This window comes from Macrotis lagotis, chromosome 1, assembly GCF_037893015.1.
Source record: "Macrotis lagotis isolate mMagLag1 chromosome 1, bilby.v1.9.chrom.fasta, whole genome shotgun sequence".
Classification (NCBI taxonomy): domain Eukaryota; kingdom Metazoa; phylum Chordata; class Mammalia; order Peramelemorphia; family Peramelidae; genus Macrotis; species Macrotis lagotis.
The window spans coordinates 762,969,883-762,993,624 of NC_133658.1; the positions used below are offsets into that span (position 1 = coordinate 762,969,883).

The 23,742-nt window shown below is 34.8% G+C and overlaps 1 protein-coding gene across 1 annotated transcript in view; it reads left to right on the plus strand.

Annotated features, from left to right (window-relative positions):
* LOC141506734 (protocadherin Fat 3-like) overlaps positions 1–23,742 on the plus strand; it is a 697,405-nt gene that overhangs the window by 337,628 nt on the left and 336,035 nt on the right. The window contains exon 4 of the mRNA XM_074213761.1: positions 15,033–15,347. Coding sequence (XP_074069862.1) covers positions 15,033–15,347 — 315 coding nt within the window. The remainder of the gene's footprint in view (positions 1–15,032; positions 15,348–23,742) is intronic.

Here is a 23,742-nt window from a genome sequence, read left to right on the forward strand (position 1 = left end):
TAAGGAGGGAGTCTAAATGAAATTAAAGAATGGCTAATACCTGATGGTGCTTCTGACTCAACACCTTCATCCTGCAGGAGCGAATGAGCTTGGGTCCTGCCATTGTATTAAAATCCCATAGCACTTTTTAAAGTGGAAAAATATTAATTAACCCTTGCTCTGACCAAATTCTTGTGTAGTTAATTAATTTACTTTTTTTTACCAACCACTTTCCTTTCAGCATAGTTTTCTTTATTGATTGAATGTGCCCCCATTAGTCAGAGGTATGACCTTCCTTCCTAGAGGTCATGAATTCTGTTGAGGTTTATAATCAGACTCTGAGACCTCTGCATGTGTTGTTGTTTGTTATCCCTCTCTTATTTTTTCCCAACTCTAAAACTTGTTAAATTTGACTTTTGTTAGATAATCATACTGATAGATTTATTTTCTCTTGGTGGTACAAGTTTCTATCCATCTGACTCTGCATGCTTTCGCACTTGGTTTCTCATTAGAAAAGTTGTTGGAAATATTTTTTACTTTCTTTTAATATTCATCTATATATGTCAATAAATGGATTATTGAGTACAATAAAAATATTTGCTCTACATAAGGATCTGTGCTAGCTGTTGATGATGCTAAGAAATAACTAAATGCCTTCAGGAAACTTACATTCTATTAGGAGAGCTATTATGTATATATCTAAGTTTATAAAATATATTCAAAAATGCCACAAAGTAATTTTGTCAGATATGGCGCTAGCGCATGAAAGATTCAGGAAAGACTGCATGAAGAAAGTAGTGCTTGGGCTCAGTTTAAAGAAAATCATTAGATTCTAAAAGATGAGAACTGAATACTTAGGAAGAGACATGGGAGCCAGCCAATGCAAAAGCATAGAGATGAACTCTTAAATATGCTGACTTTATTTATGAAGGGGAATGATATATAGTTAAGACTAAAATGATAGGTGAGAGTCAAGTTGTGAAAGGCTTTAACAGCTTAAGAGAGTGTTTCATTACTGAATGGTACTTAAAATTTGCCATTGCTTCTTAAGCTACTTTTTTGAAACTGAAACATATGATTTGAGAGGACATCAGCTTCCCTTACCCGGAGTAGCGTTTAACTAATGTATTCAAAACATCTAACTCCAACACTTATACAGCAGTTTAAGCCCATTTCTCTTTCAATGAAGATGGATATAACTGATCACTGTCATTCATTCATTTTTTTTGCAAAAACTTATAAAATTATGTCTACTGTGTTCAAAGCACTAGGTTCAATGGTACATCTAGCACCCCTAGAACCTACCCAGGTAATTTGTAGGAGAGATATGATTATAAATAATAATAATTCACATGTATATAATATTTTAAGTGTTGGAGTCTTTAAGTAACATATAACATATAAATAACAAAGAAAGTGGTAAGAGCTTATTGACTCCATATACTCAGAAGCTTAAAATGGGGTAAATTTGTCTGCATTAGTTTTCTCTTCAATCAGTCTGCATTATTAAACACCTGCTGAATGTCAGATAATCAAGTTAGATTTTGGGGGTTGCAGACTAAAACAAAATAAATACGAAGTGATTTTTTTAAAAAAAATTATTCATGGCAATGGGGTTAAAGTGATTTGCCCAAGGTCACACAGCTAAGTAATTATTAAGTGTCTGAGGCCATATTTGAACTTAGGTCGTCCTGACTTTTGGGGCTGGTACTCTATCCACTGTGCCACCTAGCTGCCCCTATGCCAAGTGATTTTTAAGGGCAAAGGCACTTCTAGTGCCTGAAGGGTAAAGAATAAACACATAAAAAAGGTGATTTTTATGGAGTGTACAAATTAAAGTACCTATGTCTTCCTTTTCTTGTTTCTCCATCCTTAAAATTAAAAATTTAGTTAATATGGAAATGCATATTTGTAAAGGGTTTTACACTTCCTATTTTAACAGTGAGGGGGAAGGGAAAGAGGAGAGGATAGAATTTTAAACAAAATTAAGTTAAATTAAAAAAATACTTTAAAGAGTGAACCTAATTCTTGAACTTGGCTGTGATACTTAAGGATGCTGAGACAAAAATGAGGGAGGAGTCCATCATCAGAATAGTAGATAACCAGTGCAAAGATAAGAGATGAATGAGGAACAGCAATAAAGTAAATTTTTTCTTTGCTAATAAATTAGTTATTTATAATGCTGAAAAAAATCTCTTTTGATATGTATATAAATTAATGCCCAAAGATGTTCATGCCTTGGAAGAATTTGTGCAGTACCTAAAAAATAATTTAGGTTTAGAAAAAGTAATAAATAATATGCAAGTCAAAACTATAGTCTGCAACCCTAGATTAGTGTTGCTTTAACTTCACCTTTTGCTGAAGTTGTTACTAGAAAATCAGGGTGTAGAATATTTTAACAATGGTTAGGTGTGATGCATATGCATTGTATTTTCCTTAACAATTTTAAGGCATTCAAAGCCAGTGAGACTTCTTAAAATTTGTAGCTAAATTTTGGAGTCTCAGGGTTCTGAGCTGACAAAGAATACTGTCCCTTCTTATTAACTACAAATAAAAGCTTGAATTCAGCCCGAAGCACTTTTCCTTAATCTCACTCATAGCTCTGTAGGTTAAAGCTATGGTAAATAACAGAGAATCAAGGCAGCTTCAATTTCAATTTGTCATTGTTTTCAACAACTGTCATGGGTATTTTCTTTTACTTCTGTAAGATAAAAGATGTTTAATCAATAGAAAATAACTCAGGTATAAAAGAGGAAATATGGAACCTAAATGTGTGCTGGTAGAGATCCAGAATTCAGTGTGGCCTCTACTTAATGGAAATAAGATCATGCATACATACATAGATGCATATAAACATGTATATGTATATACATGTGTATTATGTAATAGAGAAAGCTATATATATGTATATATATATATATATATGTATATATTGATCCAAGACTGTAATTTCATTTGTGTTTGCAAATTCCTGGGAAAACTCTCTGTCAATACCAATTGGCGCCTGCTTTCCAACTGGTAGTCTTAAAATCTTATCTTTATCACTAAAAGTTTAAATGAAATGTTTAGGGTCATTCTGCCAATATGTGTCAGAGACAAGACTTGAACCTACTTTTACTAAACCAGATCTCTATCCACTAAGCCAGATATGTCATCTACACATTTGATGCTTTACTAGATTAAAGTGTAATTGAGAGATACTTAACAAAATAAATAAAATACAATATAACAAAGATAATGTTAGTATATACTTTTCTAAGTCAATATATTGCCTGCAGATATCCTTTATATAAACTTTAGTAGTCCTGTTTCTATTTGAGTTTTATGCCACTTCACTAATCCCCTGCTGAACAAATAAACAAAATGTACTATGTCAAGAACATCTGCAAAGAATAATAATGTCAAAACAAATCAACAAGTATTTTTAAATACTTCCTATGCACCAGACTAGACCTGGAGTCAAGAAGACTCATTTTCCTGAGTTCAAATATGACCTCAGATACTGACTCATTTATTTACTCTTAGCTCTGTGATCCTGGTCAAGTCACTTTACTCTGTTTGCCTCGGTTTCTTCATCTGTAAAATGAACTGGAGAAGGAAATGGCAAACCACACCAGTATCTCTGCCAAGAAACACTCATGTAGGGTTTTCTCTATATTTATGGGGGTTTTCTTATCAGAGATACTGAAATGGCTTGCTATTTCATTCTACAGTGGATTAAGACAGAGGTTAAGTTCTAATATTTAGACATTAGGTACTCAATATAACACTAGAGTCTGAATTTGAATTCAGGTCTGTTTTGCTACAAACCCAGTGCTATATTCACTGTCTGCCTCATCATTACACTATGCTACCTCTCAAAGAGTATCATGGCATATATATCTTCAGGTTTTCAGTTCCCGAAAAACATGACTTACAAAGGTGAATTTTTACAATCATACTATCTAAAAAGCAGTCCTTGAAACCCTTGAAGGGAAGCTGACATGAAGATGCCCCTTTAAGATTGGCTAGCACTTGTGCCTCACCTTCTCAAGTTGCTGTGAATGGCTGGTGACTGCAGAACTGTGGATGATATTATGTTTTAGGTAGGGTGTTTCATTTGAGACCACCTGGAGGGTAAAATATGAGCAAAGTAGTAAGGCAATGAGAAGGGAAGAGTCATTAATTATATCAGAGTGAATGATCTAGGTATTTTCATGGCAACTCAGAGAATTCAGCTAATTTATACACAGGTTCCTATTGTTATTTTCTATTTCAAATATTCAAGTCACATTAAATGAAAATAGCATACATCCTGTTCCCTTTGAATATATTTTTATTGAGAATAAAAAAGAACAATTATGGCTAATATATGTTCATGCTGAGATCAACTAATTCTGGTTCATGCTGTGCACAGTTATGCAGTGCAAAATAAATAAATATTATATATTTATCTACTTGTACAATTAAATAGTAAAAACATCAAAGAATTCTAGTTTACTTCTTTTGTTATAGAGAAAGCAAAAATGTTGCATTAAATAGAACAAGTAAATGAACATATGTCTTCCTCTCTCACCGAAAGAAAAAAGGTAAAATTAAAGATTGGAAGAAAGTCTTATATGATTGTACTAAGAGAAAAATTAATGAAAGAATGATGCAGCCTGACTTACAGGTATAATATTGTGTCCTAATATTTAGACATTGTATACTTAATGTAAAATCTGTTTGAACAGGATAATATTTATTTCTATAGTATTCAATTCTAGAAGCTATGGTTGTTTTATGCATTTTAGGGTTATTTTTTTTTAAATTGGGACTAAATTTGCTCTTTCTATGTCACTACTTACAAGAATCGGTGAAGGGGTGGCTAGGTGGCGCAGTGGATAAAGCACTGGCCCTGGAGTCAGGAGTACCTGGGTTCAAATCCGGTCTCAGACACTTAATAATTTCCTAGCTGTGTGACCTTGGGCAAGCCACTTAGTCCCATTTTCCTTGTTGAAAAAAAACCTAAAAAAAAAGAATTGGTGAATAGCTACTAAAAAATCAGGGCATAGAACATTTTAACAAAGGCTGTTACAGCCTTGTCTCACCTGGAACCTTTAGGTAAGAATTTGTTCTAATGGTGACGCATAAATATTTACAAAGCACATAAAACTTAAGAACTGAGCATGGGGAAAGACTACCAGCTGGAGCCTGGGAATATCCAAATTCTCTAAAATAGTTACCACCTTATTTTGTCTTCTGTTTTACCTTTCCCCTTTTCATGGCTAGTTATAGGGAGCCAGGCTACTGATGAGTGGGGAGTTAGATTGTTTTAGGCTTATCCCATTGAATTTGTATCTTCTTCTGATCCCCCTGACTCTCTCTCCTCATAGCTATTATAGTAAGTCAGGTTTATAAGTAACTACTTTGAGATAACAATAGCAGGGCATAAGATTGGAAAAGGGAACCTAAAAATCACTTACAGATTGTCTCATAAATTAAGGGTAAATAACAGGTACTTGCAAACTGTCTTGTAAATTAGGGGAACAGTAGAACCACTGGCAGCTGTCTCATAAATTAACTAAGGTGACATCCAGAGACTATGGGTTAAACTAGGGGGAGCCAGTTAATCTCAAGGGGAATAGCTCCTTGGTCCAGCTCATTACCCTCAGTATATACACTTTCATAGACATTTGCAAGTGAGGTCAGCAAAATGTTATGCTGGTAAATTAACCCTAAGGTATTGCTAATAACTTTGAGATGAAGCAGATATGTTATAGAACTAAGGCTAAGATGGCATGGCTAAGAACTAGTCTGATGCTCTCCACCAAAACCCCATAAAATGGGACCTCAAACTTTGAACACCCCTGACCTGCTAAGTACTCCCAACTCTAAACTGGGGTCACCTCAGTGACTCCTTGTGCCTCTCTGTATTCACTTCCCTTATTCTCTTCCCTCCACAAATTCATCCTGCCTCCCCTGCCATCTGCCTCCATACTCTTTGAAGTTTGCCTCTGTATTATTAATGTCTGATTAAAGAAGAGCCCCACTTACTGCCATCATGCTCTTTCCCAGTGAATTCCTAACATTCAGGCTCCCCATCAACCCAAAGGGGCATCATCATCATTTTTCTTTCTTTATAAATTGAGAGGATTAAGCCAGAGACTAATTCTGCTGATAGTCACCCCTACCATGAACAAGTCTTTCACAAAGAATTCACTGGTGGAAAGCAAAGGTGGGCAGATGAACTTCATGTCCCTTCCCAGGAAATTTTTTTCTTTTACGTAGGGCACAAATCAGTGAATAATTCCATAAATTAATTACTATTTTATCATGGTAATCAGAAAACCTGTGGAAATACTATGCAATGCTAATTATAATAAATACTTATATATATATATATATGTGTGTGTGTATATGTATACTATAAATACTCATTTATATGTGCATGCATCAATAAGCCTTATTTTTTGCTAGAATTTTTATTATTTGTAAGTTTAATGAGAGCCTCTAGTGTCATAAGGTTGCTCAAAATAATGTTGCTTTTACTCTAAAAATATAAATACTTTAAGTAACTATAGTCACTATCTGTTTGAGAGGTTGGGGAAGAGGCAATCAGGGTAATGTTATTTTCCCAAGATTATTCATTAGTATGCATCTGAGGTCAAATTTGAACTTAGCTTCTCCTGGTATTTCATCTACTGTACCATCTAGTTGTCCCTGTGGTCACTATGTCTTGTCTCCCTGTAACTCAAACAAGTAAAACTAGGACCAGCTGGTGGAAGTACAGGGGCATTTAGATTGAAGGTGGAGATGTGTGTTTAGAGCCAGAGGACCTGAGTTTATTACCTGTGTGATCCTATGCAACTTACTTTTAAGCTCTTGGCTTTAGTCTCCCTTCTGGTACATGAAGGACTTCCAGCTCTGAATCTCTCTAGAGATGAAGTTACAAGCTGGTAGATTTATGACTTAATAGGAAGGGAGCTTTCTAAACATTTAAATTAACTATAATGAATAATATCTGCTACATTTAAAGCATGAGGGCAGACTATGAATCAATCAATCAGTCTGTATTTGTGAGGGGTCTGCTATGTGCTTCCATTGTGCCAGATTGGAAATACAAAGACAGAAGTGAACCAGTCCATGCCCAGAAGGGACTTTCATTCTGTTGGAGGAGATTGTTTCTGTCTGTCTTTCTATCTGTTGAACTATACATATAAGCGCACAGATACATATGCTCAGAAAATTTAACGTAGAGTACTTTGGTGAGTGTGGAGGTTAGGAAAAGCCTCATGCCGACCACTGAAATTGGATGCCTTGAAATTGTGGTTATTTAAAGGAATCTAGACATCTAAAGCATACCCTGGCCACCCTCCTCTTTTTTCCTAAATTCCCCTTATGTGTTCTCTATTCCCATTTTAACATTTTGAAGATAGGAACTGTCTTGTTACATCTCTAGCACTTGATGCCTAATACATAGCAAATGCTTTCTCATTTTTTCACTTAATGGTTCTCTCATCTATATATTCAAATATGGTTTTTCATTGTCACGCCTATACCATTATCTGGTAAACATTTCAAAACTGGCTCAGTCACTGGAAATAAGCATTAGTATCCCAGCTATTTCCTCTTTTACTTACCATTGAATAATCTACAGGGTTTTATTAAGAGTTTACCATACCCCAAGCACGAAACTCATTGATGAGGAATCAAAGGAAAAGCCAAAACAGCTTTAAGGAGTTTACATCCTACTGGAATTTGAACTCACAAATTGGTTGAATGATTAGAATATGTTATTTAAATATTTTGTCAAAGCTGTATTTTCTTAAATTGAAAACTCCAATACTTTCCTATAGGCTCAGCTCAAGTGATATTTCCTTCATAAAACTTTTCTCAATAACTCCAGTCAAAAGAAATTCAAACCTTGGTCATCTTGCTTTCCCCCATCGTCTTATATATATAACATTTGGGAGCTGGAAAGGGAGCTCCATATCTTCATAGTGAAGTGGAGAAATTGGTCTTAATTTCTCAGAATGATGTATTTAGAGCTAGAAGGAAAGACTGGAAGGAATAATTTGATGTGCAAACATAATTAGACTTGTACTGCTTGGCACCTAAATGGTAAAACCAGTAAGAACTGGTAGAAGTTAGAAATAGGCAAATTTATTCTTAATGCATTTTTATTCATTTCATTAAATATTTTTCAATTTCATGAAAAAAATTAATATTTATTTTTTAAAAATAGTTTAAAATTCTCTTTCTCTTGCCCCTTTGTTCTCTTTGGAATACACACCTGGGAGTGGTATTGCTGGGTCAAAGGATTTGCAGTTTAATAGCTCTTTGGATATAGTTCCAAATTATTTTCCAGAATGGGACAGTTCATATCAATAGTGCCTTAATGTTCTAGTCTTTCCTGCCCCTTGAGAAGACAAGCAATATTATATATGTGAGGTCATGCAATACATATTTCCATTCTAGCCATTTTTCAAAACACACATATTTCCATAAAAAATAAAATCAAAAATGCCTCAGTCTGCGATCAGATTTCATCAGTTCTCATTGTAGGTAAATGGCATTATTTATCATGGGTCCTTTGGAGAACTGTCTTGGATAATGTTTTGATCAGAATAGCTAATTCTTTCACTGTTGATCGGAGTGTAATAGAATTACTGTTACAGTGTACAATCTTCTGATTCTGCTCATTTCACTTTGTATCAGTTCATATAAGACTTTCCAATTATTTTCTGGATTCATCCTGCTTGACATTTCTCAAAACACAATGGTATTCCATCATAATCATCCAGCATAACTTGTTGAACCATTCCTCAATTGATGGGCATACCTCAATTTCCCCTTCATTGCCACCACAAAAAGAGCTATTATAAATATTTTTGTATTTAAAATCCTTTTCCTTTTTCCTTTTCCTTTTATCTCTTTCAAATACACACCTAGGAGTGGCATTGCTGGGTCAAAGAATTTGCACAGTTTAATAGATCTTTGGATATAGTTCCAAATTATTTTCCAGAATGATTGGAACAGTTCACATTAACAATGCATTATTAGTGTTCCAGTTTTTCCACATTTTCTCTCTCATTTGTTATTTTCTTTTTTTCTGTAATGTTAATTAATCTGATAGATTGGTGGTATCTCAAGAGGTGTTTTAATTTGTATTTTCTGATCAATTTTGATTTAGAGCATTTTTATGTGACTATTAATACCTTTGGCTTCTTGTGAAAACTTCATTTGACCATTTATTAGTTGGGAAATGAGACTATAGAACCAAGCTACTAGAAAACAAAAGAAACAAACAAATAAAAATACTGACAATAAGGGAAGAAAATGTGAAAACAACAAGGATTTGTTAAGCATCTACTGTGTACTAGTGATTACACTAAGCAATTTATAAATATCATCTCATTTGATACTCATAGAAACCCTGGCAGGTACCATTATTATTGATCCCATTTTACAGTTGAAGAAACTGAGGCAGACAAAGATTAAGACTCTCTATATTTGAGAAATAAAGTCTTTTTTCAGAGAAACTGTTTAATAAAAAATTTTCCCCAGTTTCTGGTTTCCCTTTGAATTGTGACTGCCTTGATTTTATTTTTGCAAGTCTTTCTAATTGGATATAACCAAAATTCTCTGTTTATATCTTATAATGCTCTATCTCATGTTTGGTCATAAATTTTTCCCTTTTCCATAAATCTAACAGGTAAAATATTTGACACTCTCCTAATTTGCTTAAGCTATCTTCCTTTAATGTTTAAATTATGTACCCATTTTGACTATATATCAGTAGACAGTGTGATAAAATGTTTTAAGCCTAGTTTCTGCCAAACTGCTCTCTAGTTTTTACAGAAATTTTTATCAAATGGTGAAGTCTTGCCTCCAAAGTTTTAGATCTTTGGGTTCAGCAAACATGAGATTACTATGGTTCGTTTACTGCTGTATATTGTATGTCTGATTTTTTCTGCTGATTCACCACTGCATTTCTTTGCTACTACCAGATTGTGTTTAATATAATTTGAAACCTGATACTGCTACACTGCTTTCCTTAACATTTTCTTTTCATTGATTCCCTTGATATTCTTGATCTTTTGTTCTTCCAGATGAATTTGTTATCATTTTTTTCTAGCTCTGTAAAAGAAGTCTTTGGTAGTTTGATTGGTATGATAATGATTAAGTAAATTAACTTAAGTAGATTTGCCATTTTTATTATATTTACTGAAGAGACAAATTTAGACTTGATGTCAAGAAAACCTTCCTGGATGATATTTTAAACTGTCAATAAGTATAATGGAGAGGTGTGCCCTTCCCCCCCTTACAGTCTTAAGGCACAAGCTGGAGGACCATTACATGCTAAGCATGCTGTAGTGGAGGATTTGTTTTGTATATGGTTGGGACAAGATGACCGCTGAGGTCTTTACCATTTCTCAAATTCTGTGATTCTTTAATTCTATAATCTGGCTAGATAGCTCCTCAGGGCCCTTTCCAATGCTAGCAATTCATAATTCTCCAAAGTGAGAGGTGAAATAGAAGATTATATAAATAGACACTTTTGTGCATGTCTCTGTGACTGCTAAAGAGCAGATAAACCTTAGTGGGGAGGGAGAATATCCCATTAACAAATTCATGAATTATAATATTAGAATTTCATCTTTGGTTAGGCTGCTATGACTGGAAGAACAAAAGCACTGTATGTCTTGACTTTTCTTTCCCAATTACTTTCAAAAACAGCTGGTTCTTGGTTTGTGTCTATAGCTGCACTAACTAAATAGAGATCTGGGCTGGGATTCAGTGAGACCTGAGTTCAAATTTAGCCTCAGTTTTTGTATGACCCTGGACAAATCACTTAATCTTTGTCTGCCTCAGTTTCTTCAACTGTAAAATGGGATCAATAATAATAGTAATACCTGCCGCGGTTGCTATGATTATCAAATGAGATGATATTTATAAATTGCTTAGTGTAATCACTAGTACGCAGTAGATACTTAATAAATCCTTGTTGTTTTCACATTTTTCTTCTCTTATTGTCAGTATTTATTTTTTGTTTGTTTATTTTGTTTTCTAGTAGCTTGGTTCAGATTGTGATAATGTGAATCTTTACTGAGTAAACAGTAGACAATTATTAAATATGTAACTGAAGGATAAGTTGGTCTCTGCTACTATTTCTCAATATCTCCCTAAAGTGGAATATCAGAGATGGTTCTTAATAACATTTTTCCCCTCTTCATCTTGCTTGTAGTTTATCTTTTGTTCTTACTTGGTCACCACTTACTAATCTCTTTTGCTTTATTCTATCTCACTAGAATTATGTTGTGGTTAACCTTTTATCTACTCTGGTAGTCCAGTAGTATTTCAGTATCTTTTTGTCTTGTTCAAGGTCCATGTAGAAGACTGTCTGTAAACCCTATTCTGTAGACCTTTGGCTAAGTCTGGTGCATCATGTTCCACTGAAATCTCATTCTACTAGATTCCCTTTCACCCCTCGACCTCAACATTCACTCAATTCAATGATAATGGATAATACATAGCGGACAAAAGCTTTTTCTCTGCAAAGTGAGAGTGAAATATGAGATTCATATATATATATATATATATATATATATATATATATGCATATATATACATGCAGTGCATATAATCTGCTTTATAGCTTAAGAGTAGAGATATGCCTTGGTGGGGAAAGGATGAAAAAAATGGGGATGGTAGAATCAATTAGCATTTTGTTTATGCTCTTCTTCTGAGATGGGCAAGCTCACAGACAGGCTTCTGTCTTAAATTAAGAGCATCTCAGATTATGATGATCAGTTGTCTAATTTAGCTTATTGATTTTCGTGACCATTACATAATTTTCTTCACTACTTCTGCCTCTGGACAGCTTGGTGGTGCAGCAGATAAAGCACTGGCCTTGGAGTCAGGAGGACAGGAGTTCAAATTCTCACACCCTTGACTCTTACTAGCTGTGTGACTTTGGGCAAGTCACTTAACTCTTAACACTTAACCCTTAACACTTAACCCTGATTGCCTCGCATTCAGGGCTGTCACCAGTTGTCTTGATTCATATCTGGCCACTGGACCCAAATGACTCTAGAGGAGAAAGTGATGCTGGTTACTTAGCACCTCTCCCCCCCATTCAAATCCAATTTACATGCTTGTCATGACATCACCTCCCTGATGTCTTGGTCTTCTTTGAAAACGAAGGACAAACATTATTACTTCTCTAGTCTAAATTATCTGATGCATTTAAGAGGGAGAAAATTTTTTCTATAGTTATCATAAATCATCATGCACAAGATTTTCTTTTTTTACCCCACCATCCCCCTTTTGACCTGACTTTTAAAAATTTACTTCCCAGGCCGTTGTTTATTATATAATATTTTCATTGTTGGCAGAGTAGCATTTCTATTCTGACTTAAGGCATTTTCCTCAAAGTTCAGGACCTGTTTCCCCCACTTTTCTACAGTAAGTAGCATATATTTCCAACAACAATAAAATAGTATTCTCTTGTGTCCCATAGCATATCCCTATTTAGCTTTTCCTTTGGTCAGTTGTATTTCAGTAGCAAGAACACAGTTTTATGTTTTTTTTAAATGCAGTCTGGCTTTCCCTTAGATTTCTCATTAGCTCCCTTCCTACCCCCAACTTTGGAGCTTAAATTTTCAATCTAATTGGGTTACAACCCCCTGAATAGTTTAGCCTTCAGGATTGTAAGCACCTTTAAGAATACCAAAGGGAAAAAATTTATCAGCTTAATTGTTTTTGGAGAAGTGCCCTCTTCCCCACATAGTTGCTGTAGTTGGCATCTTATTTATCCATAATCAACAGGCGTACTTATCCGCCTAATTCAGTCCAGCTCTCCAGGAGGGGGGAAAAAAAACAAAGAATTCAGTAACCAGTTTGGACTGCAAGCCCTTTCTTCTTTCTCAGTAGAGAACTTTAAAACCTTCTGGTCTGTGTCAGTTCAGCAACTCATACAACCAACAGAATAATTTAGAACCTTTGGAGCAGGAACCTGAGGATTGTTCAATTTTAGCTGTATTTGTAGAACCTGAGGCAGTCTTTTACCCTCTTGATGTTTTGGGTAAGAGTGATTAGGACATCGATTATAAAATGTTTCCTCTGTAGCTTTTCTTCTGGCATATATTTTCTGTTGAAACTTGTCAACAATAAAATGGTGACAATTTTCTTAAACTTGTTTAAAATTGCTCTGGTCAGTGAGTTTCTCCTAAAACAGATGACAGTTCATTTGGGAATCCTGGAAGACTATTAGTGAGGGCAAGGGCAGTTCATTCTCAGAGTATGCTGGCATCACTGCATTTTAAACAAATCAATGTTTGTGAGAAATGATGAATGGATGATGGCTTTCATCTTTTACAATTAGTATTTGCAGCCATTAGGATTGCAATTAAGATTTCTCAGGTGGTAGAACTGACCTATACTGTTAAATAACCAGTAACAAAATTTTGAGCAATATGATCTGAAAATACTACATAGCATTACATGCAATAAGTTTTCCATTCAAAAAGGCCAAAAGAAACATAAAACAATATTTTCTATCTTTTTGTAGAAAGACAGGAGAGGAATTTTCTGACAAAGCTTTAATATTCAAGTAACACAGTTTTTCAAACAAGAGCATTACATATAGTTAAGAATTGCCTCAAATATCTAAATTTTAATTAAAGCTTATAATTTGAACCTATTTTCTGACCAAATCTTTTTGTTAGAGTTGCTATCAAGATTTCAGTATTTGTTACTGGTGGGAAGAGGGCAAGTTTTGAGAATAAGGTACCTGAATTTGAAACATTGCTCTGTCACTTTCTACAATCATTCTTGGAGACTCAGTTTATCATTTGTGACATATTGGGGTTAGAACAGATGCCTCTAAAGCTTTTTTCACTCTAGATTTCCAGTCTTTTGCCACACAGTAGTGGATCTACTTAGGGAGTCCTACTGGAGTTTAGATCAGTTCTAGGGAGAAAACTCCTCTTTTTCCCCATCACCCCCTCCTTCCCCAGACAGAGATAAGTCACTTTCCAGGGGTTACATAGTAAGTTTTTTAAGGAAGGATTAATTGGTCTTCTATATAAAGTTGTTTTCAACATGAATATTGAATTCTGAGAACAGCAAAAGATCATAGCTTAGACTTGCAGAGTGGCCTTATTTACAAAATAAGAAACTATGGCCTAGAAAGGTTCTTATTTGATTATAGTCACCTAGGATGTAAGTGGCAAAGTCAGTAGTCCAACCTTGGCCTCTGATTAAAAATGCATCATTCTTCCTTGAGAGGCTGTAAGATTGACTCGGAGACAGGGCTCAATAATTGGAACAAAGATGGAAAGAGGATAACATATGGCGAAACTATATTTTATAGATGTATACCATGTTTCAGAATTGAACTTTTCCAAGTATTATGTTCTTTCATGATGGAGGAGTCACTATTTCAAGGAACTTTCAAGATTTCCCCCCACCCCCAATGACTTATAGGTCTTGATTTAAAAAACAATAACAAAGAACACTGGAATGGTCACCAATAATCATGTCTCATTTCTGACCTTAGCTTGGTATGAGTTTTACTGCAAATCATGTTCTTTCTCTACTTTTTTGTTTCCTACTGTACTATGGGAAGATTGGGCGTATACAATTCAATTCCACTCAACTAAGTAGATATTGATTAATTAAAGATATCTCTCAGATACCTTTTATTCCCAAATAATAATAAAAAATTATAATTGCTACCAAACATATGGCACTTCTATACTATATGCGTTATATTTATTATTTCATTTGATTCTCACTCTGGGAGGTAGGTGTGGTTATATCCCCTATTTTATAGAGTAGGAAACAAAAGCAAACAGAGGTTAAGGGACTTAACCAACATCATTCAAGTAGGAAATGTCTGAGACCAAATTTGAACTCAAGTTTTCCTGACTCCAAGTCCAGTGCTATTTCCACTGGACTACCTAGCTTCTAGATTCCAGGTTTTATTAAAATGAGGTAAACTTGAATTTTATATATTAAAATTAAAATGTTTACTTTGAATTATCTGTTGTAACTTGTGGTGTTGCCCTTGCTGTGTTTTCTTGCAGGAGTCATCTATACTGCAGACATTCTTGATCGAGAAACAACTGGGTCATACTGGTTGACTGTGTATGCCACCGATCGAGGCGTTGTCCCACTGTATTCTACTATTGAGGTTTACATTGAGATCGAAGATGTAAATGACAATGCTCCTTTGACCTCAGAACCCATTTACTATCCTGTGGTCATGGAAAACTCTCCTAAGGATGTATCAGTCATTCAGATCCAGGCAGAGGATCCAGATTCCAGTTCCAATGAAAAACTAACCTACAGGATTACAAGTGGGAATCCTCAGAACTTCTTTGTAATAAACATCAAAACAGGTAAGGAAACATATTTCTGTTCCCATTTGGTGAGCAGTGCAACAGTGAAATCCACCAACTGAGGCTTGTTATTTAGATTTATTTCTATTAATTGCCTGGCTATCGCCATGGTCTTTTTTTCTGAGGCAATGTTTGGAAAAGGAGACCTATTGTCTTGCCTTTTAAGTTGGTCTTAATTTCAGTTGACAAAGTCAAGTGAACTAATGGAATGGAGATCAGTCTTTTTTAATTTAAAGCTCAAAGGTAGTGTCAGAATCACCATGGATAATGACAGTCAAAGTTTAGAAAGTTTACTGCCCACTTCATTAGCCCTTTTAGTCAGAAATGGGACTTCATCCTTAGAGTCTCTAGGTAAGATTGCCTTGTCTCCTTTCTGAACCACATTCTGAGATGCTTAACTTTGATCAGGACTGTCCTATTTCTCTAAATCTAAATGACTCAAATTCTGTGTGTGTGTGTGTGTGTGTGTGTGTGTGTGTGTGTGTGTGTGTGTGTGTAAGTGGTAAGTGGGAGGGGGAACAAAACCAAGCTAAATGAATGTTCTGATTTGTTAGGTTTGGGTTAATCAAGCTTTTACTGTAATGTGAAGCAGATAATATTATCATATTACAGATAGGTGAGTTAACATGAGATAGAGAACAGGAACATGGAGACGTTCCTTGGGTGTGTGCAAGGATTCAGTGTTCTTAATGAATGTTATTGGAGTCCTTAGTAGATACTATCATTTCTCTTGCTCAGGATTTGGTTAAGTTGAAATATTAAATTGCAGTCCATTCCATGTAAATGTCAGATTCTATTACTTTAAGGCAAACTCCCAAGGTACTTTATATTCTTTAACTGCAGTAGAATTTTGTTACATTGGAAATTGCTAAGTATAAGAATACTGTTTACTAGAACTTGGAAAACTTTTTTGTTCATTCACTTTCTAGAGCTTATAGAATATGCTACTATACACTGTCAGACCCTTGTACTTCTGCTATCCTTCAATATGCCTCCTTTAGTGCTCATTGCCATTGAACTGTTATACCAACTCCTCTTAACCTTCTCATTATCATTTATAACTCATCCATTAGTTATTTCCAAAGCTTCCTTCCCTTATTTCCTAGCCACTTGCAACTATCTCCATGTAACTGTCCTACCAGTACTAAAATTTGAACATACCCTAAAGAAATTAATCTATCTTCCTAGAATGGTTATTCCTCCTAACCTCTTTACTTCTCTTCATCAAACTGAAGAATAACATGACCTATTTCATTTTGCTAGACTTGTAATGTCAAAGTCATCTTTTTCTCTTCCCTTCCCTCATTCTATATATTTAGTCATTTGCCAAATCTCAATGATTGTTTTCTTAATAGCTCTCAAATCCAATTCCTTTTTTCATTTCCCATTGCAGACCACTCAAATTTCCATCTTTTCCTAACCTAGCCTTATAACTGATATTTCAATGCCCTTTTAATTGTCATCTATTACATCATTGCCCCAAGTAAACTTCCTTCTGCAATGCAATATCTACTATCCCCTAAAACAGAAAACTTTAGCAACTCCCTTTTGTTCATCAAATAAAGCATAAGCTTCTGATCCTGGAATTTAAGACCCTTCATGCACTTGCCTTCTTTAATCAACTTTTTCAGTCCACCCACATTGTCACCTTTAATGTATTCTATAATTCAGCCAAATTGGATTCCTACACATCATCACATTTGTTTTTTGTCTTTATATCTCTGTTCACACTATCCCAAATGGGGTCTCCTCTTTCTAACTGTTACTGTCTTTTTTTCCTCATCTAAATAGGCATATTCCCCATGAAAATTTTTCAGAATTTATCCCCTCATCACTCTATGTTAAAATGAACTCTCCTGAAATTTCTCATAAGATTTTGCCTGGACTTTTCATCTTTTCATTTGCCCCCACTCTTCCTCATATTTTACCCTCAGAATTTCTCTCCTAATTCCCTTGTTAAGAATAAATTCTATATTATTTCTAGTTTCACATAAAACCTTTTACTTTTATATGCTTCATAAATGTTTATTAAATTCAGCAACTACTAAATTATATGGAAATTTAGAAGTAGGTAACAGAGAAGGAAATGGCACAGCACTTCAGTAACTTTGCTCAGAAAACCTCATGGACAGTATGGTCCAAAAGGTCATAAAGAGTTGGACAAATCTTAATACTTGAACCACATCAAGGTGACACAGTGAAAAGGATGCTAGAGTACTGTTTGTTTCCTTAAACTTACTGATTGTGTAACCCTGACCAAGTCACTTAACCTTTGTTAACTCACCGGTAAAATGGGGATAATTATAGTCCCTAACTCCAGGGTTACTGTGAGGAACAAATTAGATAATAAATGTAAAGTGCTTAGCATAGTGCCTGGCAAAGAGTAAATGCTTATATAAAGGTAAGCTATCATCATTATTATTATTATCATTAACATTATTATTCATTTTTATTGCAACAATGTTAAAGCAGGAATTTGCCTGTATTTTCTTATAAAACAAATACTCCTTTTCTAATGCCCCTTAAAAGGACTTGTGTTTATATTTTACTTATAAATACATATGTGGCCATATTAAGTGTAAACTCCTAATAGACTGTAAGTTCCTCAAGGCCAGGGACTGTTTCATTTTTGTTGTTACACCTTGCACATATCTGTATCCTAGGTTGGAGATGCTATGGAATAAAGGATGGACTGGTAGCTTTCACGGTCTACTTCAGCCTCTGCAATTCCATCCCTGTACTATTGAGCTTTCTTGGAAATTGAGAAAATAGGAAACAACTCAGCTGCTTTGGAATGTTAAAAAGTAAAGTCTTTCTAGAAATAAGGATCAGGGTATAAATACAGAAATCAGAATTGAAGTAAACCTTAGAGACGACTCCACATATTCTTATGTGGTCAAGGGTTAGTCTACTCCATAATATCTAATCATCAACCAGGTTTGAAATACACATATATTTCCAAAGATACCACTTTTTAGATTCCTCTCCTGTGCTTGGTTAGAGGGAAGTGACCCACTTCTCTGTTCTGCAGTGGCATGAATGTGTTGGAGGTGAAAAATAACTTAAACTAATCTGAGTTGAGAACATAGATAAACATGCTAAATCAGTTGACTGTCTTTGAGGTGGAAATGGGAATCTTTTTTTTTAAATTTTTCAAGTCTCGTTAGACAGGTTTCTATGAAATAAATTGTCAATAAATATTTATTACACAATGTGCTACCTAAATACTAAGTACTAAACTAAATTAAATTTAATATCTATCACTTATATATCATTTGCAAAACTAACATTTATATAAACTTTGAAAAGCACTTTGCAATTATTATTTCATTTGAACCTCACAGCAATCTGGGGAGATTATTCATGTTATTATACCACTTTGTAGATAAGCAAACCAAGGCAGACTGAGGATACGATACTTGTTCAAGGTTGAACAGTGACTGTTTAAGGCTGGATTTGAACTCCATTCCAATGTTCATTGAACTCCCTAGAATGTTGGCCTCTGATACTTCATAAAAATCTGTTTCTTTTTTTGATACTTCCATGGATTTTTAATCTTGACGATATAGGTACTCCTTCCCCTGTTTTAGTTTGCAAACCCTTCCATTCATATCTTAAAAGATTGCCATACATGCCTATAGCTCAAGAAATTCTTGTTCAATTCTTTACATGGAGAATTTGTTTAATGCCTTAAACCCCTCTTTTTTTTATTTTTAACATTTGTGGGTATCAGTGCTGCTTCTGAATGGCCACCCCTTATCACTCACTCTTGCTATATAATTGGCCCACTTCCTTTTCTAATCAATCATCAGCAACCATTTATTAAGCATTTCATATATTGTGCTGGAGTACAGAGATCAAAATGAAATAATACTTGTTATTTTAAAGAGCTCATATAAAGCTACTGTCCTTTGCATTATAGAGTCCGTATTCAAAATAAATACAAGGTAATTTTTGGAGGACGGGACTTTTGTAGCTAAATAGATCAAAAAAGGCCTCAAGTAGAAGGTCAGTCCATCAACAACTAGCGTTTATTAAATGCCTGCTGTGTACCAGACACTATTAAAACACCTGTTAATAGCCAAGTCTCCCAATTAGTGTGAATAATGAATCCCTTGAAGTGATCACATTAATCAAATTTACACTGGAACCAGTTACTATATTTTCCATAATTATAACTTCAAAAAGTACATATTTGAAAATATGTAATCACTCTAGGGGATTCATTATTTATTTTAGTCAACTCTACAAAGACAAGCAAAAATGCCAGCTCCTGATCTCCAGGAGCTTATTTAGAAGATGGTGTTTGATGAGAATGAGGTTTTTCAGTCAGAGGTGTTAAGGAGGCACTAGATTCTAGGCCTTGAAGAGAGCCAATGCAAAGACAAGAGAGCCAGTGTAAAAATGAGAGCCAATACAAAAAGTGAACCAAGATGGCTTAACATGAGTAAGGAGTAGTAAGAAGGCCAGTCAAGTTGAACTGGCAATGTTGGAAATTGGAGTTACAGGCACCATTCTATAGTAGGAATGGGGTTAAGCGACTTACCCAAGGTCACACAGCTAATTATTAAATGCCTGAGGCAAGATTTAAACTCAGATCCTCCTGATTCCAGGCTGGTGGTCCATCTACTGTGCCATCTAGCTGCACCCCCAGCCATATATATTCTTGATGGTATCCTTAAGCAAATTCTCTATTGTAAAATGTCACCTTGGGCAAGTCATTTGACAACCTAGGACCTCCCTTTAATTCTGAAAAAAGAGAAGAGATTGCTCTCAGTTATGAATCTTAAATTCTCTATTCTATTCTAAAAGGTCAGTCATTTCAGTCATGGCTAACCTCTTGTGACCCCTTTTGGGACTTTCTGATAAAGATAACAGTGGTTTGTTATTTCCTTTTCCAGTTCATTTTACAGATAAGGAAACTGAGGCAAATAGTTAAGTGACTTGTCTTGGGTCACAAAGCTTTTACTAAGACTATACTTGAACTCATAAAGATGATTTTTCCTGACTCCAGGCCCAGTGCTCTAACCACTGTGCTCTATATTTGCTCCTATTCTAAAAGTGATGTAAGAGATACCATTGAGGGTTGGCTAGGTGGCGTAGTGGATAAAGCACCGGCCTTGGAGTCAGGAGTACCTGGGATTTGCCGTTCCAAAATCTTAAAAAAAAAAAAGAGAGAGAGAGAGAGAGAGAGAGAGAGATACCATTGAGCATGATGGGCTCCAGGATTCTTGGTACCAGTATTGTCATTGCAATGATGAGGATCTCATTCTTTTTCTTATCCATTTAAAGGATACATGGTAGAGTAATAGAAGCTAAACCTTGCAAGCTACTTTGAAAACTTGTTTGTGTCAGAGATTTCATTTTGCATTTCAATTCCCTGTACAACGGAGTAAACCAGAGGACTGCCAATCTGCAGATGGGACAAGTCTGGGAAAGCTTGCATTGATGACTCTTTACTAGAGTTCTGGAGCTCTAAAAGTAGATGCATTAGCAGTCTATATTTTGTAACCATCAATTAAATAGCCATAAGCAAACTTCATTGTCTCACTTGAAGTTTTCTTTTGACCATTGTGTTCTTTCCCAGTGAAATCATTTGTCTAAAATAATTTCATGAATACAGTATTTTCTAGGAGTGAAGTCAAGGATTTAGCAACCCTGCATATTTAATAAGGATTTATATTTCTGTTTTTTCTCACCCCCAATTGTGTATTAATTCCTGTAAACCAATTTTTCTTTTGTTCTCCTGCAGTAGATCCAAAATGAATAGTTCTTTGCACAATACTAAATGATAAATAAAGATTAAAATGTTGAATTCAAGGAATGTCAAAACTTTTATTCTACGACTTTCAGTATATAGCAGATATCCTTGGCAGGAACAGATTTCCCCCCTCTCTTATGAATTACTGTTTTATCCCTAAAGGCAATATTTTTTAAATTCAGATTTTAATGTAATGACATGAATATTTTTGTTGTAAAACTAAGTAAAATTTCTCTTTCACGCTGCTCCCTTCCCTCTTTCTTCATCTTCTTTCCCTTTATCTCCCTCCTACCCCCCCATCAAAAAAACTGCTTAGGCTTCTAAGATCTATTCTGGGCCAATATAATTATTTCCATGCTTAGCAGGTGAATTACACCTATGTGGCATCCCTCCTCCCCCAGGCCCAAGCCTACTTGACTTGGTTAGTAATGGAGGAATAACCTTGTGATCTGAGAGGAAGGATAAATTTCAAGAAGCTATTTCTCACTTGTCTTAAAGGATTATCAGGAGACTTGCTATCCCTCATAGATGAAGAAAAAATAGCCTCTCATTGGTCAGCCAGGCTGAACTGTATAACTCAAAGAAGAGAGAGAGGCCAGCACCTTGTGATGAAAAGACCCCTTGGGGTTTGGAATAGCTGCTTCATTAATGTCCATAGCAATTGTATCTAAGAGGATTTTTAAAAATAGACATGTTATATGAAAATAAGATATAGGGTAAAGAACTTTTTCCTTCTTTAAAATGATAATATACATATATACATCTATAGATATATATATATGCATTTTGTATGTCTGTGTTAATGAATTGTGTCTTTATATGGACACATGTATATGGGTGGGGGAGTAATCAGTTCTAGCCAAACTTGTGATTTCCTCAGGGTAGAAGAAGTCCTGGTGTGGAAAAATTCCTTCTACCAGTAGAGTTGGGTAATTTGTCTGCATCTGATAGTCTTAGATAATTTTCTGAGGAAAATGAGAAATTAAGTGACTTGCTTTTTGATTATTCAATGTGTCAGAAGCAGGGATTTGAATCTCAGGTCTTCCTGAATCCAGGATGGGTTGTTCCATATTACTTCTATATGTGATAATAACAATAGTAACTTATTGTTTTCCATAATGTTTTATATAATGTTTTATAATTTCATTAGCTTATATAATACTATGTAATTACAAAGCACTTAGTATACATTTTGTTTGATTCTCACCATATGAAATATATATTGTTATATCCATTTTAAAGTTAAGAGAACAGAGCTATCTCAGAGATATTCAAAATACAGAATTTTTTAAGTGACAAAGTAGGTAGGTATATGTCTGAGTGACATTTTAAGATCAGTAAGACCCACTGTTCCAATCACAAAATTCCATTGGTTCTTGAAAAAACAAAGTCTCAGGGATCGAAAACAAATCTGAGGAATTTTTTTAAAGAAAAACCAGGCTTATTTCCAGGTTTATTTTTAAGTTGTTTTCAGTTGTATTCCACTCTCCATGACCCCTTTTTGGAAAGTTTCCTTTCAAAGATATTGGAGTGGTTTGCCATTTCCTTCCTCAGCTAATTTTATAGATGAGGAAACTGAGGTAATTAAGTAATGTTATCCTACTGACTTGTAATTTATGATAATTGAAGCATAACTTAAAAGTATGTATGTATTTATCTATGTATATAAAGATATATATAAAAGAATGTTATTTATTTTGAGTTTTACATTTTTCCCCCTAATCTTGCTTCTTCCCCCACAGAAGGCAGTCTATTAGTCTTTATATTGTTTCCAGGGTATACATTGATCTAAGTTCAATGTACACACATATCTTTAACTAAGGTTAAATGACTAGTCTCTTACGGTCACAAAACTAGTAAAAAGGAAAATATCTAAGGTAATATTTGACCTCAAGTCTTCCTGATCCCAGACCTAGCTCTCTATCCACTGCAGCACCTAGATGCTTTTTTTCAGGTACCATAAAGCAATTAAACTTCAAGTAGACACCTGATTCGTAATTAAAATGTAGTTGAATAAATGAAGGGAGGGCCACAAAACAAACATTAATCCATCACTATGTGCCAATCACTCTGCTAAATACTGGGAATACAAATATAAAAGAAGGACTGTTCTTGCCATCAAGAATGTATATCCCAATGGAAGGAGACAGTCTTATAGAAAAGTTGCATTTTTATAAAAAGAAAAAGTTACATTTTAATAGAGAAACAAAGCACATTGGAGAGTAGTTGTCGGGGAAGTCACAATGTGGCTAAGAACAATAGAGCAGTCAATCATCATACCTTTTCTAGAAGCAGTGGTAGAAAGAAAAGTCCTATTTGGCAAGAAAAATATCCAGTGTGGGAATTGGAGCTCAATGTCTGATTTCCTTAGGAGCATGATCCCTGGGGTCCAGTTTGGAGGATAAAGTAGCAGCACTGTTGATATGATGATTTTAAGTGTTTGGAAACAGTCTGATTTGTAAGTAAGCTGAATGCTACCCCCTGAAAATTGTGTTTGCACTATTAATTTGCTTAGAAAATATTTTTCCCCTTAGGTAGCAAAAAAGATAAACTTTTAAGTTATGCTTCAATTACCATGAATTGCAAATCAGGAGGATGACATTAATTAAATTTTGTATGTCCACATGGGGTCCC